The sequence below is a fragment of the Xenopus laevis genome, chromosome 2L (assembly GCF_017654675.1).
Source record: "Xenopus laevis strain J_2021 chromosome 2L, Xenopus_laevis_v10.1, whole genome shotgun sequence".
Classification (NCBI taxonomy): Eukaryota; Metazoa; Chordata; class Amphibia; order Anura; family Pipidae; genus Xenopus; species Xenopus laevis.
In genome coordinates, this window is record NC_054373.1 from 66,196,591 (window position 1) to 66,219,389 (window position 22,799).

Below are 22,799 nucleotides of genomic sequence, written 5' to 3' on the forward strand. Positions count from 1 at the left end.
TTTGCCATGCAGTCTCACAGAGCAAGTCAAGGCAGGAACCAACCCACGTAGCTTATCATCTCCTCACAATAGAGTGGTTAGATAATTTATTATTCAGTTACTCACCTGATTTTCCCAATCATGAATTGTATGAGAATTTTCTAGCAAAAGGCGGATATCAGTCACCTATTTACTTTGTACTGCAAACAGCCTTATCTATGGAGTATGGGCTTGGCTTTAGATGCTGATATAAGTCTTGACGTTTTAGCTGGTACTCTGCAGACACTGATGGTCAGAGCTGCTGTCGGTGCAAAGGATGAGGCAAATACTTGTACTCTTGCTCTTCGCAACCCTTGTTTATGGGTTAATAAGGTAACAATAATACTCTATATACTTTGAGAAAACACATACTGTATTTTGCTTGCATTTGAAATTTAAAACTTAAATGAGTGTATTTTGGGGCTGCTTAAGAGATTCTGAAACCCATGTACTTATTGTAATGCTTGGAAATAGCAGAATTATTCTGAGAGCATCTTGTAAATTTGGAACTGCATCAGTGCAGAAATTCTGCAGACCTCCTGCAATCCTTAGGACTACTAAAAATGTTTTATTGACCGTTGTACATTATGGGGCCATATAAAGGGTTCTGCAATCTTCTAAAGCTTGGGGAAGTGACCAAGGAAAAGTTGAAAACAGTTGTATATATTTCTGCTTTGCTATATTGCCATCATTAGTTTTAAAAGCATGTATATGGCATTTGTTAAACATAGGTGTGCATTTCAGTGTGGTCCGTGGTATGGAATTCTGGCACTACATGTAAATAAAGTAGTTTTTTCTTAACATATACATAGGTTTGATGATATTCACAAATATTCACAAAGATTTCAGAGACCTTTGTGACACATTTGCTACAGCATAGCTCATCATAACGCTATTTTTTGAGAAAAATATGTGACAGGTCTTTGTGAAATAAAAGACAAAAGTGAAGATACTCCAGCTGAAGAATGCCAGACATGGGGTGTGTTTTGGCAGTTGTGGGGCCCTTACAGTGTTTGATATTGAACTGTCCTCAATCCTGTGGTCCTACTGATATTTCTGAATTTGGATGTTACCTGGTAGATAAGTTGAAGGGATACTGTCATGGGAAAACATTTTTTTTCAAAAACATCAGTTAATAGTGCTGCTCCAGCAGAATTCTGCACTGGTTTTATATTTAATTTTGAAATCTGACATGGAGCTAGACATATTGTCAGTTTCCTAGGTTACCCGAATTCATGTGACAACTAAAAAAATGTATAAAAAAATGTATACTTCAGGAATTAACTTATACATGGTAGATTGAATTGTTTGCAGTATAAACAGTGCAATTTAGAAATAAAAACAACACCATAAAAAATGTAATTCATTTAACTAAATAGAACCATCTGTCCACAAATACAACTTTATCCACCTAGGCTAGCGGCAGACGGGCCAGAAATCAGCCTGCCGAAATTTGCAGGCTGATTTCAACTTCCGGCCACTATAGCTGAATCTTCAAGTTCAGAAGCCTTGTGTCAGCTCCAGCACAAACAGACTTGGCGGATTTCAAGCCTTGATACAAGGCTTCCAGACGCAGGCAGACACGAAGATTCGGCTAGTCGTCGGGGGCTGAAATCAGCTGTGCTGATTTTTGCAGCGTCTGGCCCTAGCTTTATAACAGTGATTCTGGTACTTTGGGCTGAACACCCCGTCGGGGGGGGGAGGCCCCAGTGCAGGCTTAGCCTAAACTCCGATTATGGTGAGAATTGGGGAGAATTGTAATTTGTTTAACTAAATATATCTGAATGCCCAGTATGAAGGTCAGTTAAGATAAGATTTCAGGTGAATTTATATTTGCTTTTTAGATATTCTTGAAACTTTGACTAAATTATATATACATTGATATTTTCCTATAATTGGACTAATTTCCTTAGCTGCAGGGGGGGGGAGCCAAAAAGTTGAACCTTCAAGTAGGACTTGGAAAAAAAAAAGTTTGACAGCCACTGATATCACATAAAGGATAGATACATATGTAAAGTTACTTTGCCAATGAAATGTTAACAAACAAAGCACCTTTTTATATCCACCGCAAACATATGTTATGCACTCAAATTTTATCTTTACTGCTGACCACAACTATACTCATTATTTGCCAAGCCGCAATGGTGAACCACACATTTTTCAATAGGCCCAGGCTTAGCTGCGGATTGCAGTTGGCACAAAGCAGGTAGCTAATAGAATACCCTTGCCAGCAGAACTACAGGAGTAATGATGTGAGCATTACTTATTTACTAGTGTTGTCATGTTGCTAGTTGGGGTTCAGTAAGAGAATGTAAATCAAAGGCTATAGATCTTAAAACAATGCCAAAGCAATTTTCTGGCCAACCATATCAGAGCAAGCCGTAGGGCAGCATGACCAGTATATAGAGGCAGATTTTCAAAGGTGTTGTGTTTTTTTATGGCACAGGGTTCCCCTGAAAAGACAGAAGTCCATTCGGAAAACACTGAAGGAGAAAGGGAAGCTTTCCCACATATGGACCCAACAGGGGATAGACATGGTTCAGTACACTGATTCCTGCAGCAATGACCAGGCCCCCAGTGAACCCCTGATCAACTACATGGATGTAAGTGTGTGCTGGATGCCAAATGAATGAGCGAGATACTGGCTGAATTGTACGAACAACTGTGTATATTGTGGGATGCAAACCACATTGATGTCACATACGCTATAAGAATGGCAAACATAGAGAAGATGATGAGAAAACAATGAGAAACAGTATACATTATATTTTACATAACAGTAGTTCCAGAAAAGCAGTTCATCAACCCTTTTAAAAAGCAATTTCATAGATAATATAATGTCCTGGGGAAATTAACATGTGACATGTTTTGTGCGTAAGTGTTCCCATACCTGTCCTTATGTATTTGAAGATAATGCATGTGTATTTTTCACCTGCAGAAAAAACAACAACACAGATACACTTGAAAAACAATACACATACACACATCTCTGTACTCCATTATGTGTAACATTAATTTGTTTAATTATTCCTCTCTTTGTAGGTGGAATACTTTGGAGAGATCTCTGTTGGAACACCTCCTCAGAACTTTACTGTGATTTTTGACACTGGTTCTTCAAACTTGTGGGTTCCATCTGTGTACTGCATAAGCCAAGCATGCGGTAAGAGAGAGAACATAAATATCTTATCTTAAGGAGATAAAACAAAGCAAAAATATAGTGCTCAGTCTAACCCTCATGGTAGCATCGACCAGCTGCTAGAAACATCCATATGCAAGCCCTCAGTCTAAACCAACTTTCTGTTTGTGTGCATATTATTTTGCCCTCAGGATTGCTTCTGCCATTGCTGAGGTTAATATTTAAAGCACTGGCACACCTAATTTTAAATATGTTTATAGACAATGTAATAGAAATAGGATTTGCATCCATATTGCATGAATATAAAGAATGCCTTTTTTCAGAAAAAAAATAGTCGTTTATGCTAATAAATGGTTAATGGTTGATGAGTGGTTATTACATGATATTCATGACATTCCAGTCATCATCTTCAAAACAACATACAGCAGCTTCCCTCTTACCTTTAGACAGTAGGTTTGAAATGGAATAGATGTGAGCTTTGGCATTGTGTGAGTTTGGAAATGATTTTGAAAATGTGTGTGCCAACTGACATCTGAGATAGTTTAAAAGTGGCTAACTCAGAGGGATCCATAACCTTCTCTAACAATGTCTTAAAGACTTAAACCAGGCATGTCCAAACTGCGACCCGGTGGCCAATTGCGGCCCTTTTTCAAATTTACACCGGCTCTCAGCCTCCATCATGAAAAATAATAATAATGAGGCCACCCAGCACCGTGCGATCAGGAATCCCATAGCAGTAATATTAAGGCACATTAGTAAAATGATCTGCCACTTGGTCTATACTGCTGCCTGTGTGCTGATGGTGTTAGTAATAGACACGTACTGGCACGTAGAGACGCGCGTTTTTTGCATACTTCTTTAGGGCTAAAGGTGTCAATAGACGTACTGATGTGCCAGTACAGTAAACTAAAGAAGTATGGCGTCACTACGTGCCAGTTCGTGTCTATTGCTAACACCTTCAGCACACAGGCAGCAGTATAAACCAAGTGGCAGATCATTTCACTAATGTGCCCAAATATTATTGCTACGGCTAGGGGATTCCTTGTTTAAATTAGTTAAATGATGTTAATGGTTCAAGGAATGTCAGGCTGAATGGTCAGCCCCCACACATATTCACCTTACCAAATCTTGCCCTCGTTGCAAAAAGTTTGGGCACCCCTGACTTAAACCAACCACCCCTGCATTAGCCCCTAATTAACCCTCGATATTCGACCCTCAAAGTAAAATCCTTCGACTTCGAATATCGAAGTCGAAGGATTTACCGCAAATGCTTCGATTGAACGATCGAAGGAAAAATGATTAAAAAAGGATTAAATCCTTCGAATCGAACGATTCAAAGGATTTCAATCCATCGATCGAAGGATTTTCCTTCGATCAAAAAAAGCTTAGAAAGCTTATGGGGACCTTCCCCATAGGCTAACATTGGTGCTCGGTAGGTTTTAGGTGGCAAAGTAGGTAGTCGAAGTTTTTTTAAAGAGACAGTACTTCGACTATCGAATGGTCGAATAGTCAAACGATTTTTAGTTCGAATTGTTCGATTCGAAGTCGTAGTCGAAGAAAAGAGTTTTTTTCATTCTAATCCTTCACGCGAGCTAAGTAAATGTGCCCCTATATGTTCTTGAATACTACAGTAGGTTAGAATTACTTAAACCTATAGCCAGGAACATTTTTACCAACCATCTTTTAAGAAACGGCCCATACCTTTTTATTGACAGTCATAACCTGGGGCAATGGGCAGTATGATATTTTTGAACCCCTATATAAGTTATAGAGGCAAAAGGAATAACAATGCAGAGTTTTATCATTTCATTTTGTAAGTTAAAACAGAAGACAAAATTAGTAGCCACTGGTATACTCTGTTTCAATATAAATATAATATACAATAATAATAATCTAGTGAAATTTTTTTCAATGTAAATATTTTCTCACTTAAATAAAAAATTCTCTTATTCTTTGTAAATAACCCTATAATTTAATTTCATGCAGCTCAGCACGACAGGTTTCAGCCTCAATTATCAAGCACCTATGAATCTAATGGAAACAATTTCTCCCTTCAGTATGGAACTGGTAGCCTCTCAGGTGTCATAGGCATTGACGCTGTTACTGTAAGTACAAAATAATATTCCCGTGCTTATGTCTTATGTAGACAGATGCCCTACTACCTTCCATTCGTATCCCATCCTAAAGACAGCATAAATAGTCGCCCAGCGACAAATCTCCCCTACTTTGGGTGACTAATCTCCCCAAATGCCTTCCCGTCTGCAAGAATATGAATCACCAGTGGGATGGCATACATTTCCAAAGTCACCCTAAGTTGCCTCACGAGGAAATCCACAGCATTTCGTATGCCATTCTGCTGGCGATTCGTATTCTTGCTGGTGGGAAGGCATTTCGAGGATTTGTCACTGGGCGACTAATCTCCCCCCCAAATCTGCACGTCTGCTACAACCCTTAGTGGGGGGCATTTTTTCTTATGGCGACTTTTTTTGTTCTAATGCATTAAAGTCAATGGGCGTTTTTTCTGATGGAGACTTTTTTTGTCTTAATGCATTAAAGTCAATGGCCGTTTTTTTCTTATGGCGACTTTTTTTTATCATAATGCATAAAAGTCAATGGGCGTTTTTTCTTATGGAGACTTTTTTCCAAATGCATTAAAATCAATGGGCGTTTTTTCTTGGAAAATTTTTCTTCGGCGAATTTATGTCACAGTATTGTGAAAAATTTGCACATGCAGGGCCGGAACTCGGGGTAGGTAGGCTAGGCACGTGCCTAGGGCGCAAAGCTGGGGGGGCGCCAGGCACGCACCTCCTCTGTCGCCTACCCCCAGTCCGGTGCCTGACTCTTTGTGGGTTTTACATCTCCTTGCGCTCCTGCGCATGCACGCGAATGCATTTCTCGGCAATTTCCGCATGCACACATTTGCACCAATTCGCGCATGCGCAGAAGCGCAAAAGAAGTAAAAACCACTGCTTTTCTTGCGCATGCGCACGCGAGCGCCACCTTGCGCATGCGCACTTGGGCTAAGCCGGCGCGGCATCCGCCGGCTTGCCTTGGGCGCCTGTGCGGCGCGGCCCTGCGCACATGGCAAAATTTGGAATTTCACCTTGAATCCATGACTGACGGATAAATTCGCTCATCACTACTCATGAAGAAAAGCAGGTGTCACTGGAGCTTAACATTAAAGGAACAGTTCAATGTGAAAATAAAAACTGGGTATATAGATAGGCTGTGCAAAATAAAAATGTTCCTAATATAGTTAGTTAGCCAAAAATGTAATGTATAAAGGCTGGAGTGACTTGATGTCTAACATAATAGCCAGAACACTACTTCCTGCTTTTCAGCTCTATAACTCTGAGCTAGTCAGCCACTTGAAGGGGGGCCACATGGTACATATCTGTTCAGTGAGCTTGCAATTGTTTCTTAGCATTCAGCTCAGATTCAAAAGCAACAGATATGACCCATATGCCCCCCCCTCAAGTTACTGCCTGGTAACCAGGGTAACCAGTCAGTGTAAACCAAGAGAGCTGAAAAGCAGGAAGTAGTGTTCTGGCTATTATGTTACACACCCAGTCACTCCATCCTTTATACATTACTTTTTTGCCTAACTAACTATATTAGAAACATTTTTTATCTGTTTACCCAGTTTTTATTTTTACACTGAACAATTGCTTTAAGGGGCCTATTTTTCAAAGGTCGGATATTAGAGGTTTTTGAAATACGACTAAACTCACAAACTCTAAAAATACGAATTTATTAAAAAATCTGAATAAAAAAGTAGGAATGGAAAATTATGCTGAACGATGTGCTAAAAAATCCGAATACCTTGAAAACCTCTAATAAATTTAGTTTTACAGACAATTACTAGAGAATAAAAAATTCTAAAACCTCTAAAACTTCGAATTAATTTAAAACAGTCCAATAGGATCAGCGTAGCTCCCATTGACTTCTATAGGACCTCAACAACTTTTAAAGGCAAAATTTGTAATACGGGTTTTTATTATTTTTACACTTACATAGTTACATAGTTAAATTGGGTTGAAAAAAGATAAAGTCCATCAAGTTCAACCCCTCCAAATGAAAACCCAGCATCCATACACACACCCTCCCTACTTTTAATTAAATTCTATATACCCATACCTATACTAACTATTCCAGCCATTCTTAAAGGAATAGTTCAGTGTGAAAATAAAAACTGTGTAAATAGATAGGCTGTGCAACATAAAAAATGTCTCTAATATGGTTAGTTAGCCAAAAATGTAATATATAAAGGCTGGAGTGAACAGATGTCTAATAAAACAGCCAGAATCCAACTTCCTGCTTTTCAGCTCTATAACTCTGAGTAAGTCAGCGACTTGAAGGGGGGCCACATGGTACATTTCTGTTCAGTGAGTTTGTAATTGACCCTCAGCATTCAGCTCAGATTCAAAAGCAACAGATATGACCCATGTGGCCCCCCTCAAGTCTCTGATTGGTTACTGCCTGGTAACCAGGGTAACCAGTCAGTGTAAACCAAGAGAGCTGAAAAGTAGTGTTCTGACTGACATGTTATACAAATCACTCCAGCCTTTATACATTACATTTTTGGCTAACTAAATTAGAAACATTTTTTATTTTGCACAGCCTATCTATTTACCCAGTTTTTATTTTTACACTGAACAATTCCTTTAAAGGCATTAACTGAATCATCCATCACAACATCACCAGGCAGTGCATTCCACAACCTCACTGTCCTGACTGTGAAGAACCCCCTACGTTGCTTCAAATGAAAGTTCTTTTCTTCTAGTCTAAAGGGGTGGCCTCTGGTACGGTGATCCACTTTATGGGTAAAATGGTCCCCTGCTATTTGTCTTTAATGTCCTCTAATGCAGGCCCGGACTGACCATGTGCCTGTTCGGGCAAATGCCCGAAGGGCCGCTGCATTTACTGCTGAAATGGGCTGCTTTGTGGATTTAAACTTTAGTCGTATGCAAAATCAAGTACGTGCTTTTGTTCCCCTCTGCGTGCAGTAACAGTTATCTGACTAAGTTACTGATCTGAAGCCCTCCCCCAGGGCGGTATCTGTTTTCTTTTTTTTTTTCCCCCCTGTGCGGGGAAGAGGGACTGGGAGAAGGAGCGCTCAATACAGTGCCGTAACTAAGGCCGGGAGGGGGGAGGTTCCTGAAGGGTCCCAGCATTGCAGGGTGACGGCTGCATTATTTACGCCACTGCTCTCTGAGCTTCGCAGATCCGAACCGAGCTGGGCTGTAGTCATAGATGCTGTGAGAGAAGCCTAGGTTAGTTTGTTTAGAATGATGTAGAGCCTGTCAGATTGAATTACAGCAGGGTTTAACCCGTGTGCTGGCCAGGCCTGCCCTGCAGTGAATTTAGAGAGGCAGCACTCAGAGATAGGATGTTGTTAGAGCTGGACTGGAAGTTGTTGCATTGCTGGGAAACTTTAAGGGCTGGTTACCCACTGCTGGCAAAGTGATTTTGAAATCCCCTGCATAATAGTGGGTTAATGAGAGGCAAAGAGAAAGGGTAAATTACACAATATAGGAATGAGGGCGGTCTAATGGGGTATCATGGTGCTGCAGATTCATCCCCCCCCCCCCCAAGACTAGTGCAGAAAGAATGCTGGCCCAGTAAGGCTACAAATCATATTTATTACACTGCCTTGTGAATTTTAACTATTTCCTTGCTAGCAAAAATTCCAGTTGTGCCATTCTTCTGTTATGCATTTTTGGGTATTTATGCATGGAATTGCCACTCTGCAATCCTGATGTGATTTATGGGGGGTATTTATTAATGGAATTGCCACAATGATTTCTGAGGGTATTTATACATAAATGTACATTTATATACAAACTATGGCAGCATAGCCATGCCCCTGTACTAAGCACAATTCAGCAGGAACAGCCCCCTAAGATTGCTCATAGTCTGTACAGAGATATACCAGAAAACCAGGTCAGCATAAGTATTCCCCTGTACTATTTACCATATAACAGGAAGGTTTGAGGGTAGTTGTTTAAAAATGCTCTTTAAATACACTGGGACTGATTTACTAACAGATGCTAAATTGCATCAGAGTGGTTCCCCATATAGCAATTCGGACCTTTACTTTAATTTTCAAGCCGTTGATTGATTTATATAGGCAACTGCATTGATGAATTATAGCATTTATGCCAGTATATCACAATTATTTTGAGGATCATTTTATTTGCATACATCGTAGGTGAACAGACCCACAAAGTGGACACCAATATATATGCTTTAACCCAATTTACAAGTGTGTCTGAGTACAAGAGCATTGTGTGTTTACACATGGGCTGCTTTGATTTTTTTTGCCTGGGCTGCTTTTTACTCCCAGTCCGGCTCTGCTCTAATGTACTTGTAAAGTGTAATCATGTCCCCTCGCAAGCACCTTTTTTTCCAGAGAAAACAACACCAACCTTGACAGTCTACCCTCATAATTTAAGTCCTCCATCCCTTCAACCAATTTAGTTGCATGTCTCTGCACTCTCTCCAGCTCATTCATATCCCTCTTAAAGGGATACTGTCATGGGAAAAAACTGTTTTTTCAAAATGAATCGGTTAATAGTGCTGCTCCAGCAGAATTCTGCGCTGAAATCAATTTCTCAAAAGAGCAAACAGATTTTTTTTTATTCAATTTTGATATCCGACATGGGGCTAGACATTTTGTCAATTTCCCAGCTGCCCAAAGTCATGTGACTTGTGCTCTGATAAACTTCAATCGCTCTTTACTGCTGTACTGCAAGTTGGAGTGATATCACCCCCTCCCTTTTCCCCCCCAGCAGCCAAAAAAAAGAACAATGGGAAGGTAACCACAAGATCCCCTAACACAAGATAACAGCTGCCTGGTGGATCTAAGAACAACACTCAATATTAAAACCCCATGTCCCACTGAGACACATTCAGTTACATTGAGAAGGAAAAACAGGCACAAGTCACATGACCAAGGCCAGCTTGGAAATTGACAAAATGTCTATCCCCATGTCAGATTTCAAAATTGAATATAAAAAAATCTGTTTGCTCTTTTGAGAAATGAATTTTAGTGCAGAATTCTGCTGGAGTAGCACTATTAACTGATGCGTTTTGAGAAAAACATGTTTTCCGATGACAGGATACCTTTAAGGACTGGAGTCCAAATCTAGACTGCATACTCCAGATGAGGCCTCACCAGGGACCTATAAAGAGGCATAATTATGTTTTCATCCCTTGAGTTAATGCCCTTTTTTATGCAAGACAGAACTTTTTTTGCTTTAGTAGCCACAGAATGACACTGCCCAGAATTAGACAACTTGTCATCTACAAAAACCCCTAGATCCTTCTCATTTAAGGAAACTCCTGACACACTGCCATTTAGTGTTTAACTTGCATTTATATTATTTTTGCCAAAGTGCATAACCTTGCATTTATCAACATTGAACCTCATTTTCCAGTTTGCTGCCCAGTTTTCCAACTTAGACAAATCACTCTGTAAAGTGGCATCATCCTGCATGGAACCTATAGTTCTGCACAATTTAGTATCATCTGCAAAAATAGAAACAGTACTTTCAATGCCCGCCTCCAGGTCATTAATAAACAAGTTGAAAAGCAATGGGACCTAGTACAGAGCCCTGTGGTAGTCCACTAACAACACTGGTCCAATTAGAAAATGTTCTATTTACCACCACTCTTTGTAGTCTGTCTTTTAGCCAGTTCTCTATCCAGGTACAAATACTATGTTCCTTAATTTAACAAGTAACCTTTTGTGTACTGTATCAAATGCTTTAGCAAAGTAAATCAACTTAATAAACATGTTTTAATAATACACTTTTTAGAGCGTTTTAGTGGGAAAACCACAAATGTTTAGATTTTCATGGAAAAAATGTAAATTTGATTGTTAGTAAATAGGTCCCCAAGCTTAAGACTGACAACATTAAGTATAAATGCTTTTGCAACACTAAATATTATGAAAACATACTTTTTGGCTAATGTTTATATACATATGTGTAGGTGTTATTTTTTGCACTAAACACAATGTAAAGTTACATTTACTTCCTCTTTGGCTGAGCACAATATAAAAAAATCAGTAATCCAATGAGAATCCACTGAACTGCTTTATCTAACAAAGGAGGCAGATGAGTGAAGGGAGGGTTGTTTTTTATACAGAGGAATTCTGGTTATTTGTTTTGATGCGCTGACAAAGACGAAGTAAAGGTGACTTACGTTTTAATTAGAGTTTTTTCCCTGTTTAGTGCAAAAAATTAAAATATAAATACACACATGCATAACAGCACCTAATAACCCTCTGAATTGTGTCTGTAAGTTACCCTCCCAATTAGACTGTAAGCCCAACGGGGTAGGGTCCTCCATCCATTTGTCTCCATGTGAAATGTATTTCTAATAATACACTTATTGCTAATAATACACTTATTGCTACTTATTATTGCAGTAAGTAAGACCCCTTGTTTGTAACTACGAATTAAGTGTTTTGCTGCACAGTATTTTGCCCTCAAGGAGCTCTATACAAATTATTTATACAAAACATTTCATTCCTAAATGAGTTTTAGGACAGATTTATTAAGGATCTAATTGTTTTCCATGAAAATTTGAGTTTTTTAGGTTTTTTTAGTCAAAAATCAATTCTTTTTTTTTAAAAAACTCACATTTTTTAAGATCTATTATACCCTGACCCTGGAAACCTGCTCAAATCTTAAAATACACCATCTAAACCCTGTCAAGGTCATGTTGGAATCCCTTGAACCATTTGAAGATGTTAATTACCTTAATTATGTTCGAGGTTTTTTTTGAGGGTTTCCCGAAAACTCAATCAATTCGAGCGATTCAAGTTTTTTTTTTGCTGAAAACTTGATTAATTAGGTTAACACCGAACTCGTTGAATCAAGTGTTTTCCATTCAATTTTTTTCTTATAACATTAAATAACCCCCTTAGAATGAGACAGTTATGTCAAAACAAGAATGATAATTGAATGGCACTGGATCTGTCCCATGAAGGAAGAAATAGTAATATGCTGTTTGAGAAATGTCCCTCAGAATTGTATGGAGCATTTACAATGCATGAACTGTTTTTAAAAAGTAAACTTGAATGGTTTTAGTTGGACCCAGGGGAACTTCAGGGCCAAGCTTGATTTGAGTAAATTATTTATTTAAATACAAGACTGACTAAGTTGAGCCATTATATACCTGTAAGATTTCAGGAAGGTATAATAATTTGCTCCTACAGGGGTTAAATTGCAGGAATGTCCCATTTTGACAAAGCTTCATGTTGTTACCTTGTTCTATTGTGCTATGACCATATTGGATTTGAAAAAATAAATGCCATTACACATATTTTAAGGCAAGTTATTGAATGTTGTACTCAGTAAAACTTATAGATCAAGGGAGGGCACTACAAAAATTTAGAATGACATGGATAGGAGGTGCAAATCACCCAAAAATACTCCCCACAGAGTATCCAAAATACACAATATTATAGATATTGGGTTTGCACACTCACAAAAAACTGAAAATACACGGTGGTATGAAGAAAATCTTTATATATATTTTTCAATCAATACATTGCACAAACCGATCTCTCATTTCTCTATCAAAGATAAACACACACACATATCTATATATATCTATATATATATATATATATATATATATATATATATATATATATATATATACACACAGCAATATCATAAAGTAAAGGTACATGGGGAATTACGCCGAAACGTTGGGGTTAATTCTCATTGCTGGCAAGTGTATCCGCTGCTTGTGGCTTCTTTTTTGCATTGATTTCATACAAATGGTGGTATGTACTTTTACTTAATGATATTGCTGTGTATACAGTATATATGATATATATATATATATATATATGTTTATCTTTGATAGATAAATGAGAGATCGGTTTGTGCAATGTATTGATTGAAAAATATATATAAAGACTTTCTTATACTTCATTCATACCACTGTGTATTTGCAGTTTTTTGTGAGTGTGCAAACCCAATATCTGTAATAATTAGTAAAACTTAGTATCTAGTGACAGTAAACTTTTTGTATACCTGAATTAGCTTTACTCATTGGAACAGAAGGTTTGGAGGAACACAAGTTTTAGCATACATGTAGGATTTTACCCTATGTTTTATGATAAAGTATAGATCCTCTTACTATGGATTGGGCTCTTCTAACTCATTTACTCTCATCAGGTGGAAGGTATCTTGGTGCAGAACCAGCAGTTTGGAGAGAGTGTCTCGGAGCCTGGCAGTACTTTTGTTGATGCTGAATTTGATGGCATACTTGGCCTGGGATATCCTTCTATTGCAGTAGGGGACTGCACACCTGTATTTGATAACATGATAGCTCAGAACTTGGTGGAATTGCCAATGTTTTCCGTCTATATGAGCAGGTAAAGGCATCCCTGATATGCAGAACTACTCTATGCCAAAGTGGTAAAAAGTTTTAGGAAATGTTTAAAAGGGCAATATACCCCCTTGTTCTACATGATTTAAACGGATAGGACTTAAGTTGAGCATATAGTTTGACTGATCACAAAAATATGTTTATTGTTTGCCTAGCTAAACTGGGAATACAAAGAAACTAAAGGTACCCCATGTTTCGTCTTGTGAGAAACTACCAATAAATTACCAAGAAAATTACCAATAAACAACCTCTCCCTAATGAATTACCATTAGGGCAATGGCAAATAGGATGTTTTGTCATTCTGCTGAAAATAAAAGTATTTGTCTACATAAGTCATTTTTATTGGTTTTAGTGTGAATCACCGTTAGTACAACATAACACTATAAGTGTCATAAAATGCAGGATAAGGTCATTTCTGGCACTTACAAATGTTTTGTCACCAGAAATTTTACCAATGCAAATATATCTTCTGACATTTTGACATGCTACGAATTGTCACCCATGCTTAATCTTCTCCCGTGCAGGTGACAAACTCTACCATGTGCCCAGGGCAGATTCTGATACCTCTGCAGCTCTGAGGTGACTTTCCTGCTGCTGCTACCCCCCCCCCCTTCATTTAGCTTTTTGGCACCAGAGGGGGTCAAGTGGAAGTCCAAGGGGGGTCCACAATGCTAATGCAGAGAGTGCAATTGTGGAACCGGAAATTCACATTTTAAAGTTACCAGGAGCAGCTTTTAACTGCAACTGGTGACTAGTGGGGGGCACTGCTGCCTGAGGCGAGTTTTTCAACTTGCCTCATTGGTGCACTGCATGTGCCATTCCTTAAAGGGTTTGTACCTTCCAATTCAGTTGTTTTCAGATTGTTCACCAGAAATAAGAACTTTTTTAAATTGCTTTCAATTTGTTTAATGATTATTCCAAAATTGACATTTAAAGTGTAATAAACATGCTTCTGGTGTTTCAATCTGGCAGCTCAGTAATCGAGGTTCAGATTCTGAACTGTTACAATTTGTTACATTAGTTGATACATTTCTCAGCAGGATCTGTGGAATATAAGCAACTATTGTATCAATTATAGCAACTCCTTTAATAAAACTCAGGGTCAGTGGAAAGAAATGTATCAACTAATGTAAAATGTATCAATTCAGATGTTTACAGAGTCAGTGACCCCACTCCCAGAGCTGCTTTGGACTAAGAAGTTTTTGGATACTGGGGTAAAAATAGGGTTGCCACCTGGTCAGTATTTTACAGGCCTGGCCAGGAAAAATTGTGCCTGATGCCAATGCTATTAATAGGAAAGATGGAAAATACACCAGTATTTTTCCAGAAAAGTTGGCAACCCTAGTTAAAAAATTGGTTAGAATAATCTATATTATAAATTGTATAACATATTTATTATAGTTATTTTACAGGCCTGACCAGTAAAAATTGTGCCTGATGCCAATGCTATTAATAGGAAAGATAGAAAAAACACCAATATTTTTTCCAGAAAAGTTGGTAACTATAGTTGAAAAATTGGTTAGAATAATCTTTATTATAGATTGCATAACATATTTATTATAGTTAATTTGAATTTCAACTTTCCCTTTAATGAAAGCATGATGTGACTTAGTTTACTGTTTTCGGTGTCTTCTATACCTGTATTACACTACCTAAAGTAGTCACCGTTATTCATATGTTTTTATATCTTCACTCAGAAATCCAAATTCGGCAGTAGGGGGGGAACTGGTGTTTGGGGGGTTTGATGCATCTCGCTTCTCTGGCCAGTTAAATTGGGTGCCTGTCACTAACCAAGGCTACTGGCAGATACAGCTGGATAAGTAAGTACATTATCATATAAACAATGTTACATGTTTCCATCAGAAGACCATAAACTAACAGTTTTATAACTTAAAAAATAAAGACTGCTAAAGACAAGGGCTTTCTGCATTTTTGTGAGAGATCACCAAGACTCGATGTGACCCATAATTTCCAATTTAGTCATGAAATACAAGTGACCTAATTGAGCTTCATGTATTAATTATGACATTGCTAAGCACTGATTATAAATATATATATATATATATATATATATATATATATATATATATATATATATATATATATATATATAAAAAGCAGCAGGTAAGGGATGCACACCCTGAAAAGAGGATGAAACCTGGGTGCACATGCATCAAAAATTCATGTAGGATATAAAGTGATGGCACTCACAGGATTTGATGAGACAACAAATGGAGATAAAAAAGAAAAAAGTTTATTGATCCAACGTTTCGGTCCCACACAAGGACCTTTTTCAAGGAAAAAGGTTCCTTGAAAAAGGTCCTTGTGTGTGACCGAAACGTTGGATCAATAATTTTTTTCTTTTTTATCTCCATTTGTTGTCTCATCAAATCCTGTGAGTGTATATATATATATATATATATATATATATATATATATATATATATATATATATATATATATATATATATATATATATATAAAATATGCAAGAGCGATGAGCCAAAAGTGAGGAGTTTCATGACCATATAAAAACAGGTTATAGGAACTCTAAGGTAACTTCTAATATCCTCATATTTTGCAACTGGGGGTACTTTATTTATTATAATACACACGTTTCAGTGAGTCATGTGACAAAGATTACATCAGAACTCACTGTTTATTACTGATGACATCAGAACTCACCGTTTATAAGGATATCATTTACAGGATATTCATGGCTTATGTGTATTATATCCTCATTAATAGTGCTTAACAATGTCATCAGTTATAATCAGTGCTTAATGAAGTCCTTCTGTCAAATGACCAGGTCTGGACTGGGTTTCAAAATAGGCACTGGCATTTCAAGTACACAGAGGTCCAAACAGCCAACCACCAGCCCAATAAATAGCGACTGTCTATGGCATCTTACAGCAGACTGCGCATGACTAACAGAAACTTATGTATTATAAAAATTAATGTACCCCCCTCAAAGTTCAGTGACCAGAATAACAGCACACTGTCATTGGCCTTGTGCTTTTATTTGGTCATGGAACCTCTTGGTGACATATAATATTCTTATTTTTACAATAGAGGGTTCATTATTCACTGCACCATGCACAGTGTGCATTCAGATTCTACATGTAATCTATAGCTTTTGTACATTATACATAAACAAATACATACCATATAAATATATCAAGGAACTGATATATCAGAAGATCTTAATAATATGATTGTCTCCATTTTCCTGTAGTGTCCAAATAAATGGTGAGGTGTTATTCTGCAGTGGTGGATGTCAGGCTATTGTTGACACAGGCACATCCTTGATTACCGGTCCTTCTTCTGACATTGTTCAGCTTCAAAACATAATTGGAGCATCTGCTGCAAATGGAGATGTAAGAATAGCGCCATCAATCTTCATATCAAGGCTAAATTCTAGGTCTTGGTAACAGCTTACAGTTGCCATATTGCTAGATGTGCATGTAGGGTAAATTATTACTGTCTAGAATAAGTGATGAAGTTGATGAAGTTGGCAAATTGCAAATGTCAACAGGGGCTGAATATTGAATCAGGGGAGCCACTGACAATTGTGTTAGGCTTTTGGCTAATGGGAGTTTGCTGTAATGTGAGAACAAAGCAATAGACTGCTTGACAATTTAGCCTGTTCTAGTAATCCATCTTGTCATACCAGCAATGTCACATGTCACAGGGGCTTGGCTATCATTGAATATTGCACTTTCTTCTCAGAAAGTAATTTGCACCTAAGCAAGTTACAGTAGAACTGGCCTGAGGTCTTGGGATTTTAGACTTTTTGTTTGGCCCCCAACTTTGAGAGTGGTCAAAATGTGCTCACATCTCTCTAAATTCATAATGTGGCAGCGTATATCTTTATAGTCATATCTATATAGTTCCATGGACATGCAAAACAATAAATAAGCATTTTCCTCCTAATATCAACCTGATCAACCTTCAGGCAGCATTGTCTTTTTCAATGCATTGTGTACCATAAGTGGGCAATTCAACTGTTTGGGACCACTGATAAATGCAGACACAAATTTGTCTAATTAACTTTCTTAGCAATGCAAGCCTTCAAAGCCTATGCATGACTTTTCCTGCAGCAAACATAAGAACTGATGTTACTCCCCTATATACAGTATAACCTAGTGTTTGAATGACAAAAAAAATTTCAAATCTTTTGATAGTATGAAGTGGATTGCAGTGTTTTAAATGAAATGCCAACCGTCACTTTTACCATAAATGGAATTGGGTACCAGATGACACCACAACAATATACTCTACAGGTAAGTCACATGTTACATAGGTTAACATAATGTATTTTGAGGCATAGTAAATAAACTCTACTGAGTCTAAACTTGCACTCCTGTATAACCATTGACTACACAGTCAGCGTAGTATTCCTACGGAAAGTGCCAGGTCTCTCAGGCAATGGCCAATTGTGGCATATTTGTACAATTGTGGTATATTTGCCTTCTGTAAAGTAAATGACCCATTTAGTCTTGTTTTCCAACAGGCTGTCCCGGAGCCCTAGAGCTCATAGTGAGCCAATTTTAAGATTTATGGTCTGACCTCATAAACCCCTTCTTGAGAATATGTACATCAAAGAATAGGTTATTTTGCACACTTTAACACAGGGGTGTCCAAACTTTTAACAACGAGGGCCAGATTTGATGGGGTGAAAATGTGCGGGGGCCGACCATTTTAGCCTGACATTCTTTGACTCGAACCATTAAGTTTATTTTCATGAAGCTGCTGGGCTGCTGGATCCAGGCAAAATTAAATGTGAAGCTACTATGATATGTTAGTGCCCTACTGCACTGATCTCCTTCTTTCCCCATAGCCAGCAGGCCCGGGCTGGCAATCTATGGGTTCTGCAAATGCCAGAGGGGCTGCTGTATGGTTCCATAGAAAGTTACCAAATAGTGGGCTGGTAGGGGGATGTTTGGGCCTCTGTGTACTTGGAATGGCAGGGCCTATTTTGACTCCCAGTCCAGGCCTGATAGCCAGCCCCCACCCACCCCCGAATCCAGCCTCTGTAATCTTGTAATTTTTTATTCAACTGTTCATTCTCTCTCCGTTACACACTCACCTTCTGTAACTCCCCCTCCCTCTCAGAAACCAGGCATGAAAAAAAAGCTACACTACTAAAAAACCCTTTCTATCCCCTGACTCAAACCTCCCCCCTCCTCCATAGTTTTACAACTCCGGTCTCCGTTACTCATAAGCTCCTCTCCTTCTGGAGCTGCCAGCTCCCCCCTCCCTCTCAGAAACTAAAGGTGGACTGGACTCCTTGACTGTCTTCCCTGCAGCTGCTGCACATTCATTTCTATGTGATCACTGAGACACTTGTTAGATAAGCAGGATCAAGCTGCAGCAGCACATTCACTTCTCACGTGTCTCAGTGATCACATAGAAATGAATGTGCAGCAGCTGCAGGGAAGTAAGTCACAGTCAGGGAGTCCAGTCCACCTTTAGTTTCTGAGAGGGAGGGGGAGTGACAGAAGTTTAGTGTTTATGTAGCGGAGAGAGAACAGAGCTTTAAAAACTCACGGAGGCTGCTGGCTGCTGCAGTGGGAATGGGGAGGCGGGTTGGTGTGCCTGTGCTGTGGCATGTAAGGAGAGGTGGAATCCCAGTCGGCAGCAGTTTTCTCAAGTGCAGCAGGTGCGCGTGTGACATGCTGCTGCGACGTTCTGCTCCTCTTCCGGCTCCCTCTCTGGCACTGACTTCCTGTTCACCGCTGGCCACTTCCACTGCACCCACTGGGGAGGGGGGTGGTGTGAAATGCTGCTGCCTGCGGGCCAATTAAAAATGAGTCGCGGGCCGCAGTTGGCCCGCGGGCCGTAGTTTGGACACCCCTGCTTTAACATAATTAAGTCTAAACATGGAAACTGTCAGGGTACCTGCGGTTCCTGGGGTGCGGCGGGGTTGTCCGCCAGCGAGGACGCCCGCCGCACGTCCTCTTCTCTAGCCGCGCCAGCGTGTCTTTGCTGGCGTCGGCTTCTCTCTAGGGCGCGCGCGGCGCGCCTCCTGGAAATTTAAAGGCGCAGGCGCGCTGACGTCATACGTCAGCGCGCAAAGGCGCGAAATTCAAATGGTATTTAAAGCCCAGGGTGGCTGCTTGTATTTGCCCGTGATAGGATTTCGTTCCTGGTGCTTTCTGAGCTTTTGCTGTATTCTGAATCTGTTTGATCCCTGTTTTGACCCCTGCCTGGCTATTTTGACTACTCTGAATTCTGGATCCTGACCTTGCCTGCTTACGACTACTCTACTTTTTAACCCTTCGATTGATCACCCGGTTTTGACCCTTTTGCCTGTTTGACGATTCTTGTTATCTGCCTGCCTCGACCCAGCCTGTCTGACGATTCTGTTGCCTGTTCCGTTTGTACCGTGACCTTCGGCCCAAAAGACTCTGCTACCTGCCGTGCCCCTCCGCTAGCCAGAACATCTTGCCTTGTACCCCTCGTTAAGTCCAGGTGGCACCCAAGTAAGCTGAGGGCTCCTCCCGAAGCCCAACGGTGGTCACACTACTGGTGAAGCCGAGCCGAGACCAGGGTACTTGGCACCTGTTCTGGTATTGGGTGCCGGCTGTGACAGAAACCCTATGATGCTGGTGCTACCAAAGTTCTCATGAACACAGACTTGGTGCAATTTTAGTTTGTTTGGTGTGTGTCACTTTACAGATTATCGCATCAGTGTATTACTCAATGCTGTGCATACATGCCACATAAGCAATGGAAGCTATTTTTAATTCTAACATATATACTACAAGGAAAACTAGAAAAAGTTAATCTTTTAATGCAAATTAGAACAGGTGGCTATTATCTACAGGTAGACTATTTTGGGTTACATAGCATGTGAAAGATGATTAGAATAATGTGATTATCAGCATTTGGTTATAAGGTGAGATCATAGCTGCACATTTATCACTGTTCAGATTAGCTATATTTAGTAATGCTGTGTCATGCTCAGAAGCATAATAAGTGTAATCTAACTCCAGAATTAAAGTAGAATAAAAGGTGAAATTACTGGTTGGTGCCAAATGTTAGGTACCCACGTGATTATAGCTTGCCTGTTAGGGTACCTACCTAGGATACCACCCAGAGATTTCACCTTTTCTTCTCCTTTAATACCTATTTAATAGTACAGTTATGGGATCCATCCAGAAAATTCAAAAAAGAGAACAAGCATTCAAGAAACTAAAAGCATTAAAACTAGAAATGCACATGCACTAAAAGAGAGACTACACATTAATTGAAACAATAACTAGAAATGCAGCTCCCTCTTGTGGTATTCAATCGTTTTACTAATTTATTTGTAGGACCTATTATCCAGAATGCTCGTGACCAGAGGAATGTTTTTGTAATTTTGATCTTCATAAGTTAAATATGATTAAATATTATATAAATCATTTAAATATTAAATAAACCCAATATGGATTAGTTATATCTTAGTTAGGATCACATACGTGATGTTTTACTATTACAGAGAAAAATGAAATACTTTTACAAATTTTTAATTATTTCTTTAAAGTGGAATCTATGGAAGATGTTTTTTCTGTAATTCAGAGCTTTCTGCATAATAGGTTTCTGGATAACAAATCTCTTCCCTGTATTTCATTTTGTCCATTCTGCCCAAATCTATACATTTTAAAAATTATTTTTGGCTAAAGTTTTTTTTATCAAGTCACCATCCCATGTAAATGAAAACAACAAAAGTTGCCTTAACTATTTATTGGTATTATTGATATGCTGCCACCTACAGTACCTGCTTGGTTGTATTTGTTAGGAAAAGTATCTCCAGACCAAAAAACTAGTCTCACATGAGTATCCTCTCCTACTGTAGCTTTAAGTAGGAAAAGGTCTGCAAGACCAAGTTGCAAGACATTGAGGTAACTTTAAACTGATGTAGAAATAGGACCCGTAGTCTTGGGAGGAGGTGTCAGTATTGCTTTAAAAGAGTACAGTTAAAATGCATGGGTGTGAAAATGCTGCAACCAAATCTAAGTTTACCTGGATTTCTGGCAGAATAAACCAAAATGTAAAAATATAGAAACAAATATATGCTCTAGAATCTAGCTAGAGCAAATTTCTGATTAATATACACCCTTTCTGTGCGAAAGACAAGTTGTGAGGTTTTGATTCTGTTTAAATTAATTGCTCTTATGAGCTGATAATTTATATTAATTCTTATGTGCCTGTACCAGTCAGAGTGGTTATACATTATATAGTAGTAAACTGGTTTAAAATACTGGGCCCTGTGGCTTCATTGTAATTAATGTTTTCTCTCTGTATCACTGAAGGGGGTCCCTTGGACCAAATTGTTTTAAGGGTTAAGGTGAATTTTTATTGATGCATTTACTAAATACCTATCTATGTGAAAGGATGATATGTTAGTCTATGATTAAAACTATGTGCATATTAGTTCTTAAAGTCAGACATTTTGTAATTTTTTTTTGCTCTTGCTTTACCATTGTGAATTATCCACAGAAGGCAAATTAAAATAGCTTTCATTCTTCACCTTTGTTTCTAGGATGGTGGTGGTGTATGCAGCAGTGGCTTCCAAGGTCTCGATATTCCTCCCCCTGCTGGACCTCTCTGGATCCTGGGAGATGTTTTTATTGGCCAATATTACTCTGTATTTGATAGGGGTAATAATAGAGTTGGGCTTGCCCCAGTAGTACCTTACCCACCTCTAAAAAATGGTGTGTAATTGACTCAATAGGACTTTACAAACTTACATCTGAAGATAATTTTATTATCGAACTCTGTGTAATACACCATCATTTTGCATTTGTCAAATACCTCTGTTTTGCCTCTAACGGATACATTACACAAGGTACTATTACAGATTTGTAACTTTACATATGACATGAGCCTTGGGAAGTGCAAGTAACACCTCTACATCTGAAAAAAGCATTTCAAATTTCCTAAATCTAGGATATGCACACTTTTGCTTCTATAACGTCTAATTGTTACAACTTGCAGTTCAATATAATCATATGCTATTTGTCTTTTAACTGTTGTTATTTTAGAAAAATTACCAATAAAAAACGAGAAATTATTTGACAATTGATTTAGAATTATACAATGCTATTTTGTGCATTAGTCAAATTAAGCATGTTTGCACAAATCAGCAGTACGGTGAAAAGGCATTAGAGAACACAATATCATAAACCATCACAATTATCAATTGTATTGTAAAAACTTGCAGCCATATGTAACTCCAAAGAAG

At 38.6% G+C, this 22,799-nt stretch overlaps 1 protein-coding gene and 1 long non-coding RNA gene across 3 annotated transcripts; one reads left to right on the forward strand and one right to left on the reverse strand.

Annotated features, from left to right (window-relative positions):
* Positions 1 to 265: 265 nt before the first annotated feature.
* On the forward strand, positions 266 to 22,628 carry ctse.L (cathepsin E L homeolog). The gene is made up of 9 exons (NM_001085574.1): positions 266 to 351; positions 2,465 to 2,621; positions 3,061 to 3,178; positions 5,141 to 5,259; positions 13,354 to 13,553; positions 15,265 to 15,387; positions 16,803 to 16,944; positions 17,752 to 17,850; positions 22,098 to 22,628. The coding sequence occupies exons 1-9, from the start codon at positions 296 to 298 to the stop codon at positions 22,275 to 22,277; spliced, it is 1,194 nt and encodes a 397-aa protein (NP_001079043.1). The 5' UTR covers positions 266 to 295; the 3' UTR covers positions 22,278 to 22,628.
* On the reverse strand, positions 2,665 to 19,393 carry LOC108708127. Of its 2 annotated transcripts, XR_005965363.1 has the most exons (4): positions 19,118 to 19,393; positions 16,733 to 16,930; positions 13,316 to 13,486; positions 2,665 to 3,158 (listed from the first exon to the last, which is right to left on the reverse strand). It is a non-coding gene; the product is annotated as an uncharacterized LOC108708127 (long non-coding RNA). The 2 variants fall into 2 exon arrangements; XR_005965362.1 differs by lacking the exon at positions 13,316 to 13,486 and having other exon boundaries at positions 19,118 to 19,388.
* Positions 22,629 to 22,799: the final 171 nt, after the last annotated feature.

Bases quoted from the DNA above. Each gene is read 5' to 3' on its own strand.
- ctse.L (NM_001085574.1), top strand. From the start codon at position 296: ATGAGGCAAATACTTGTACTCTTGCTCTTCGCAACCCTTGTTTATGGG. The intron at 2,622-3,060 runs GTAAGTGTGTGC...CTCTCTTTGTAG, and splicing joins CCCTGATCAACTACATGGAT to GTGGAATACTTTGGAGAGAT. The intron at 5,260-13,353 runs GTAAGTACAAAA...TACTCTCATCAG, and splicing joins TAGGCATTGACGCTGTTACT to GTGGAAGGTATCTTGGTGCA.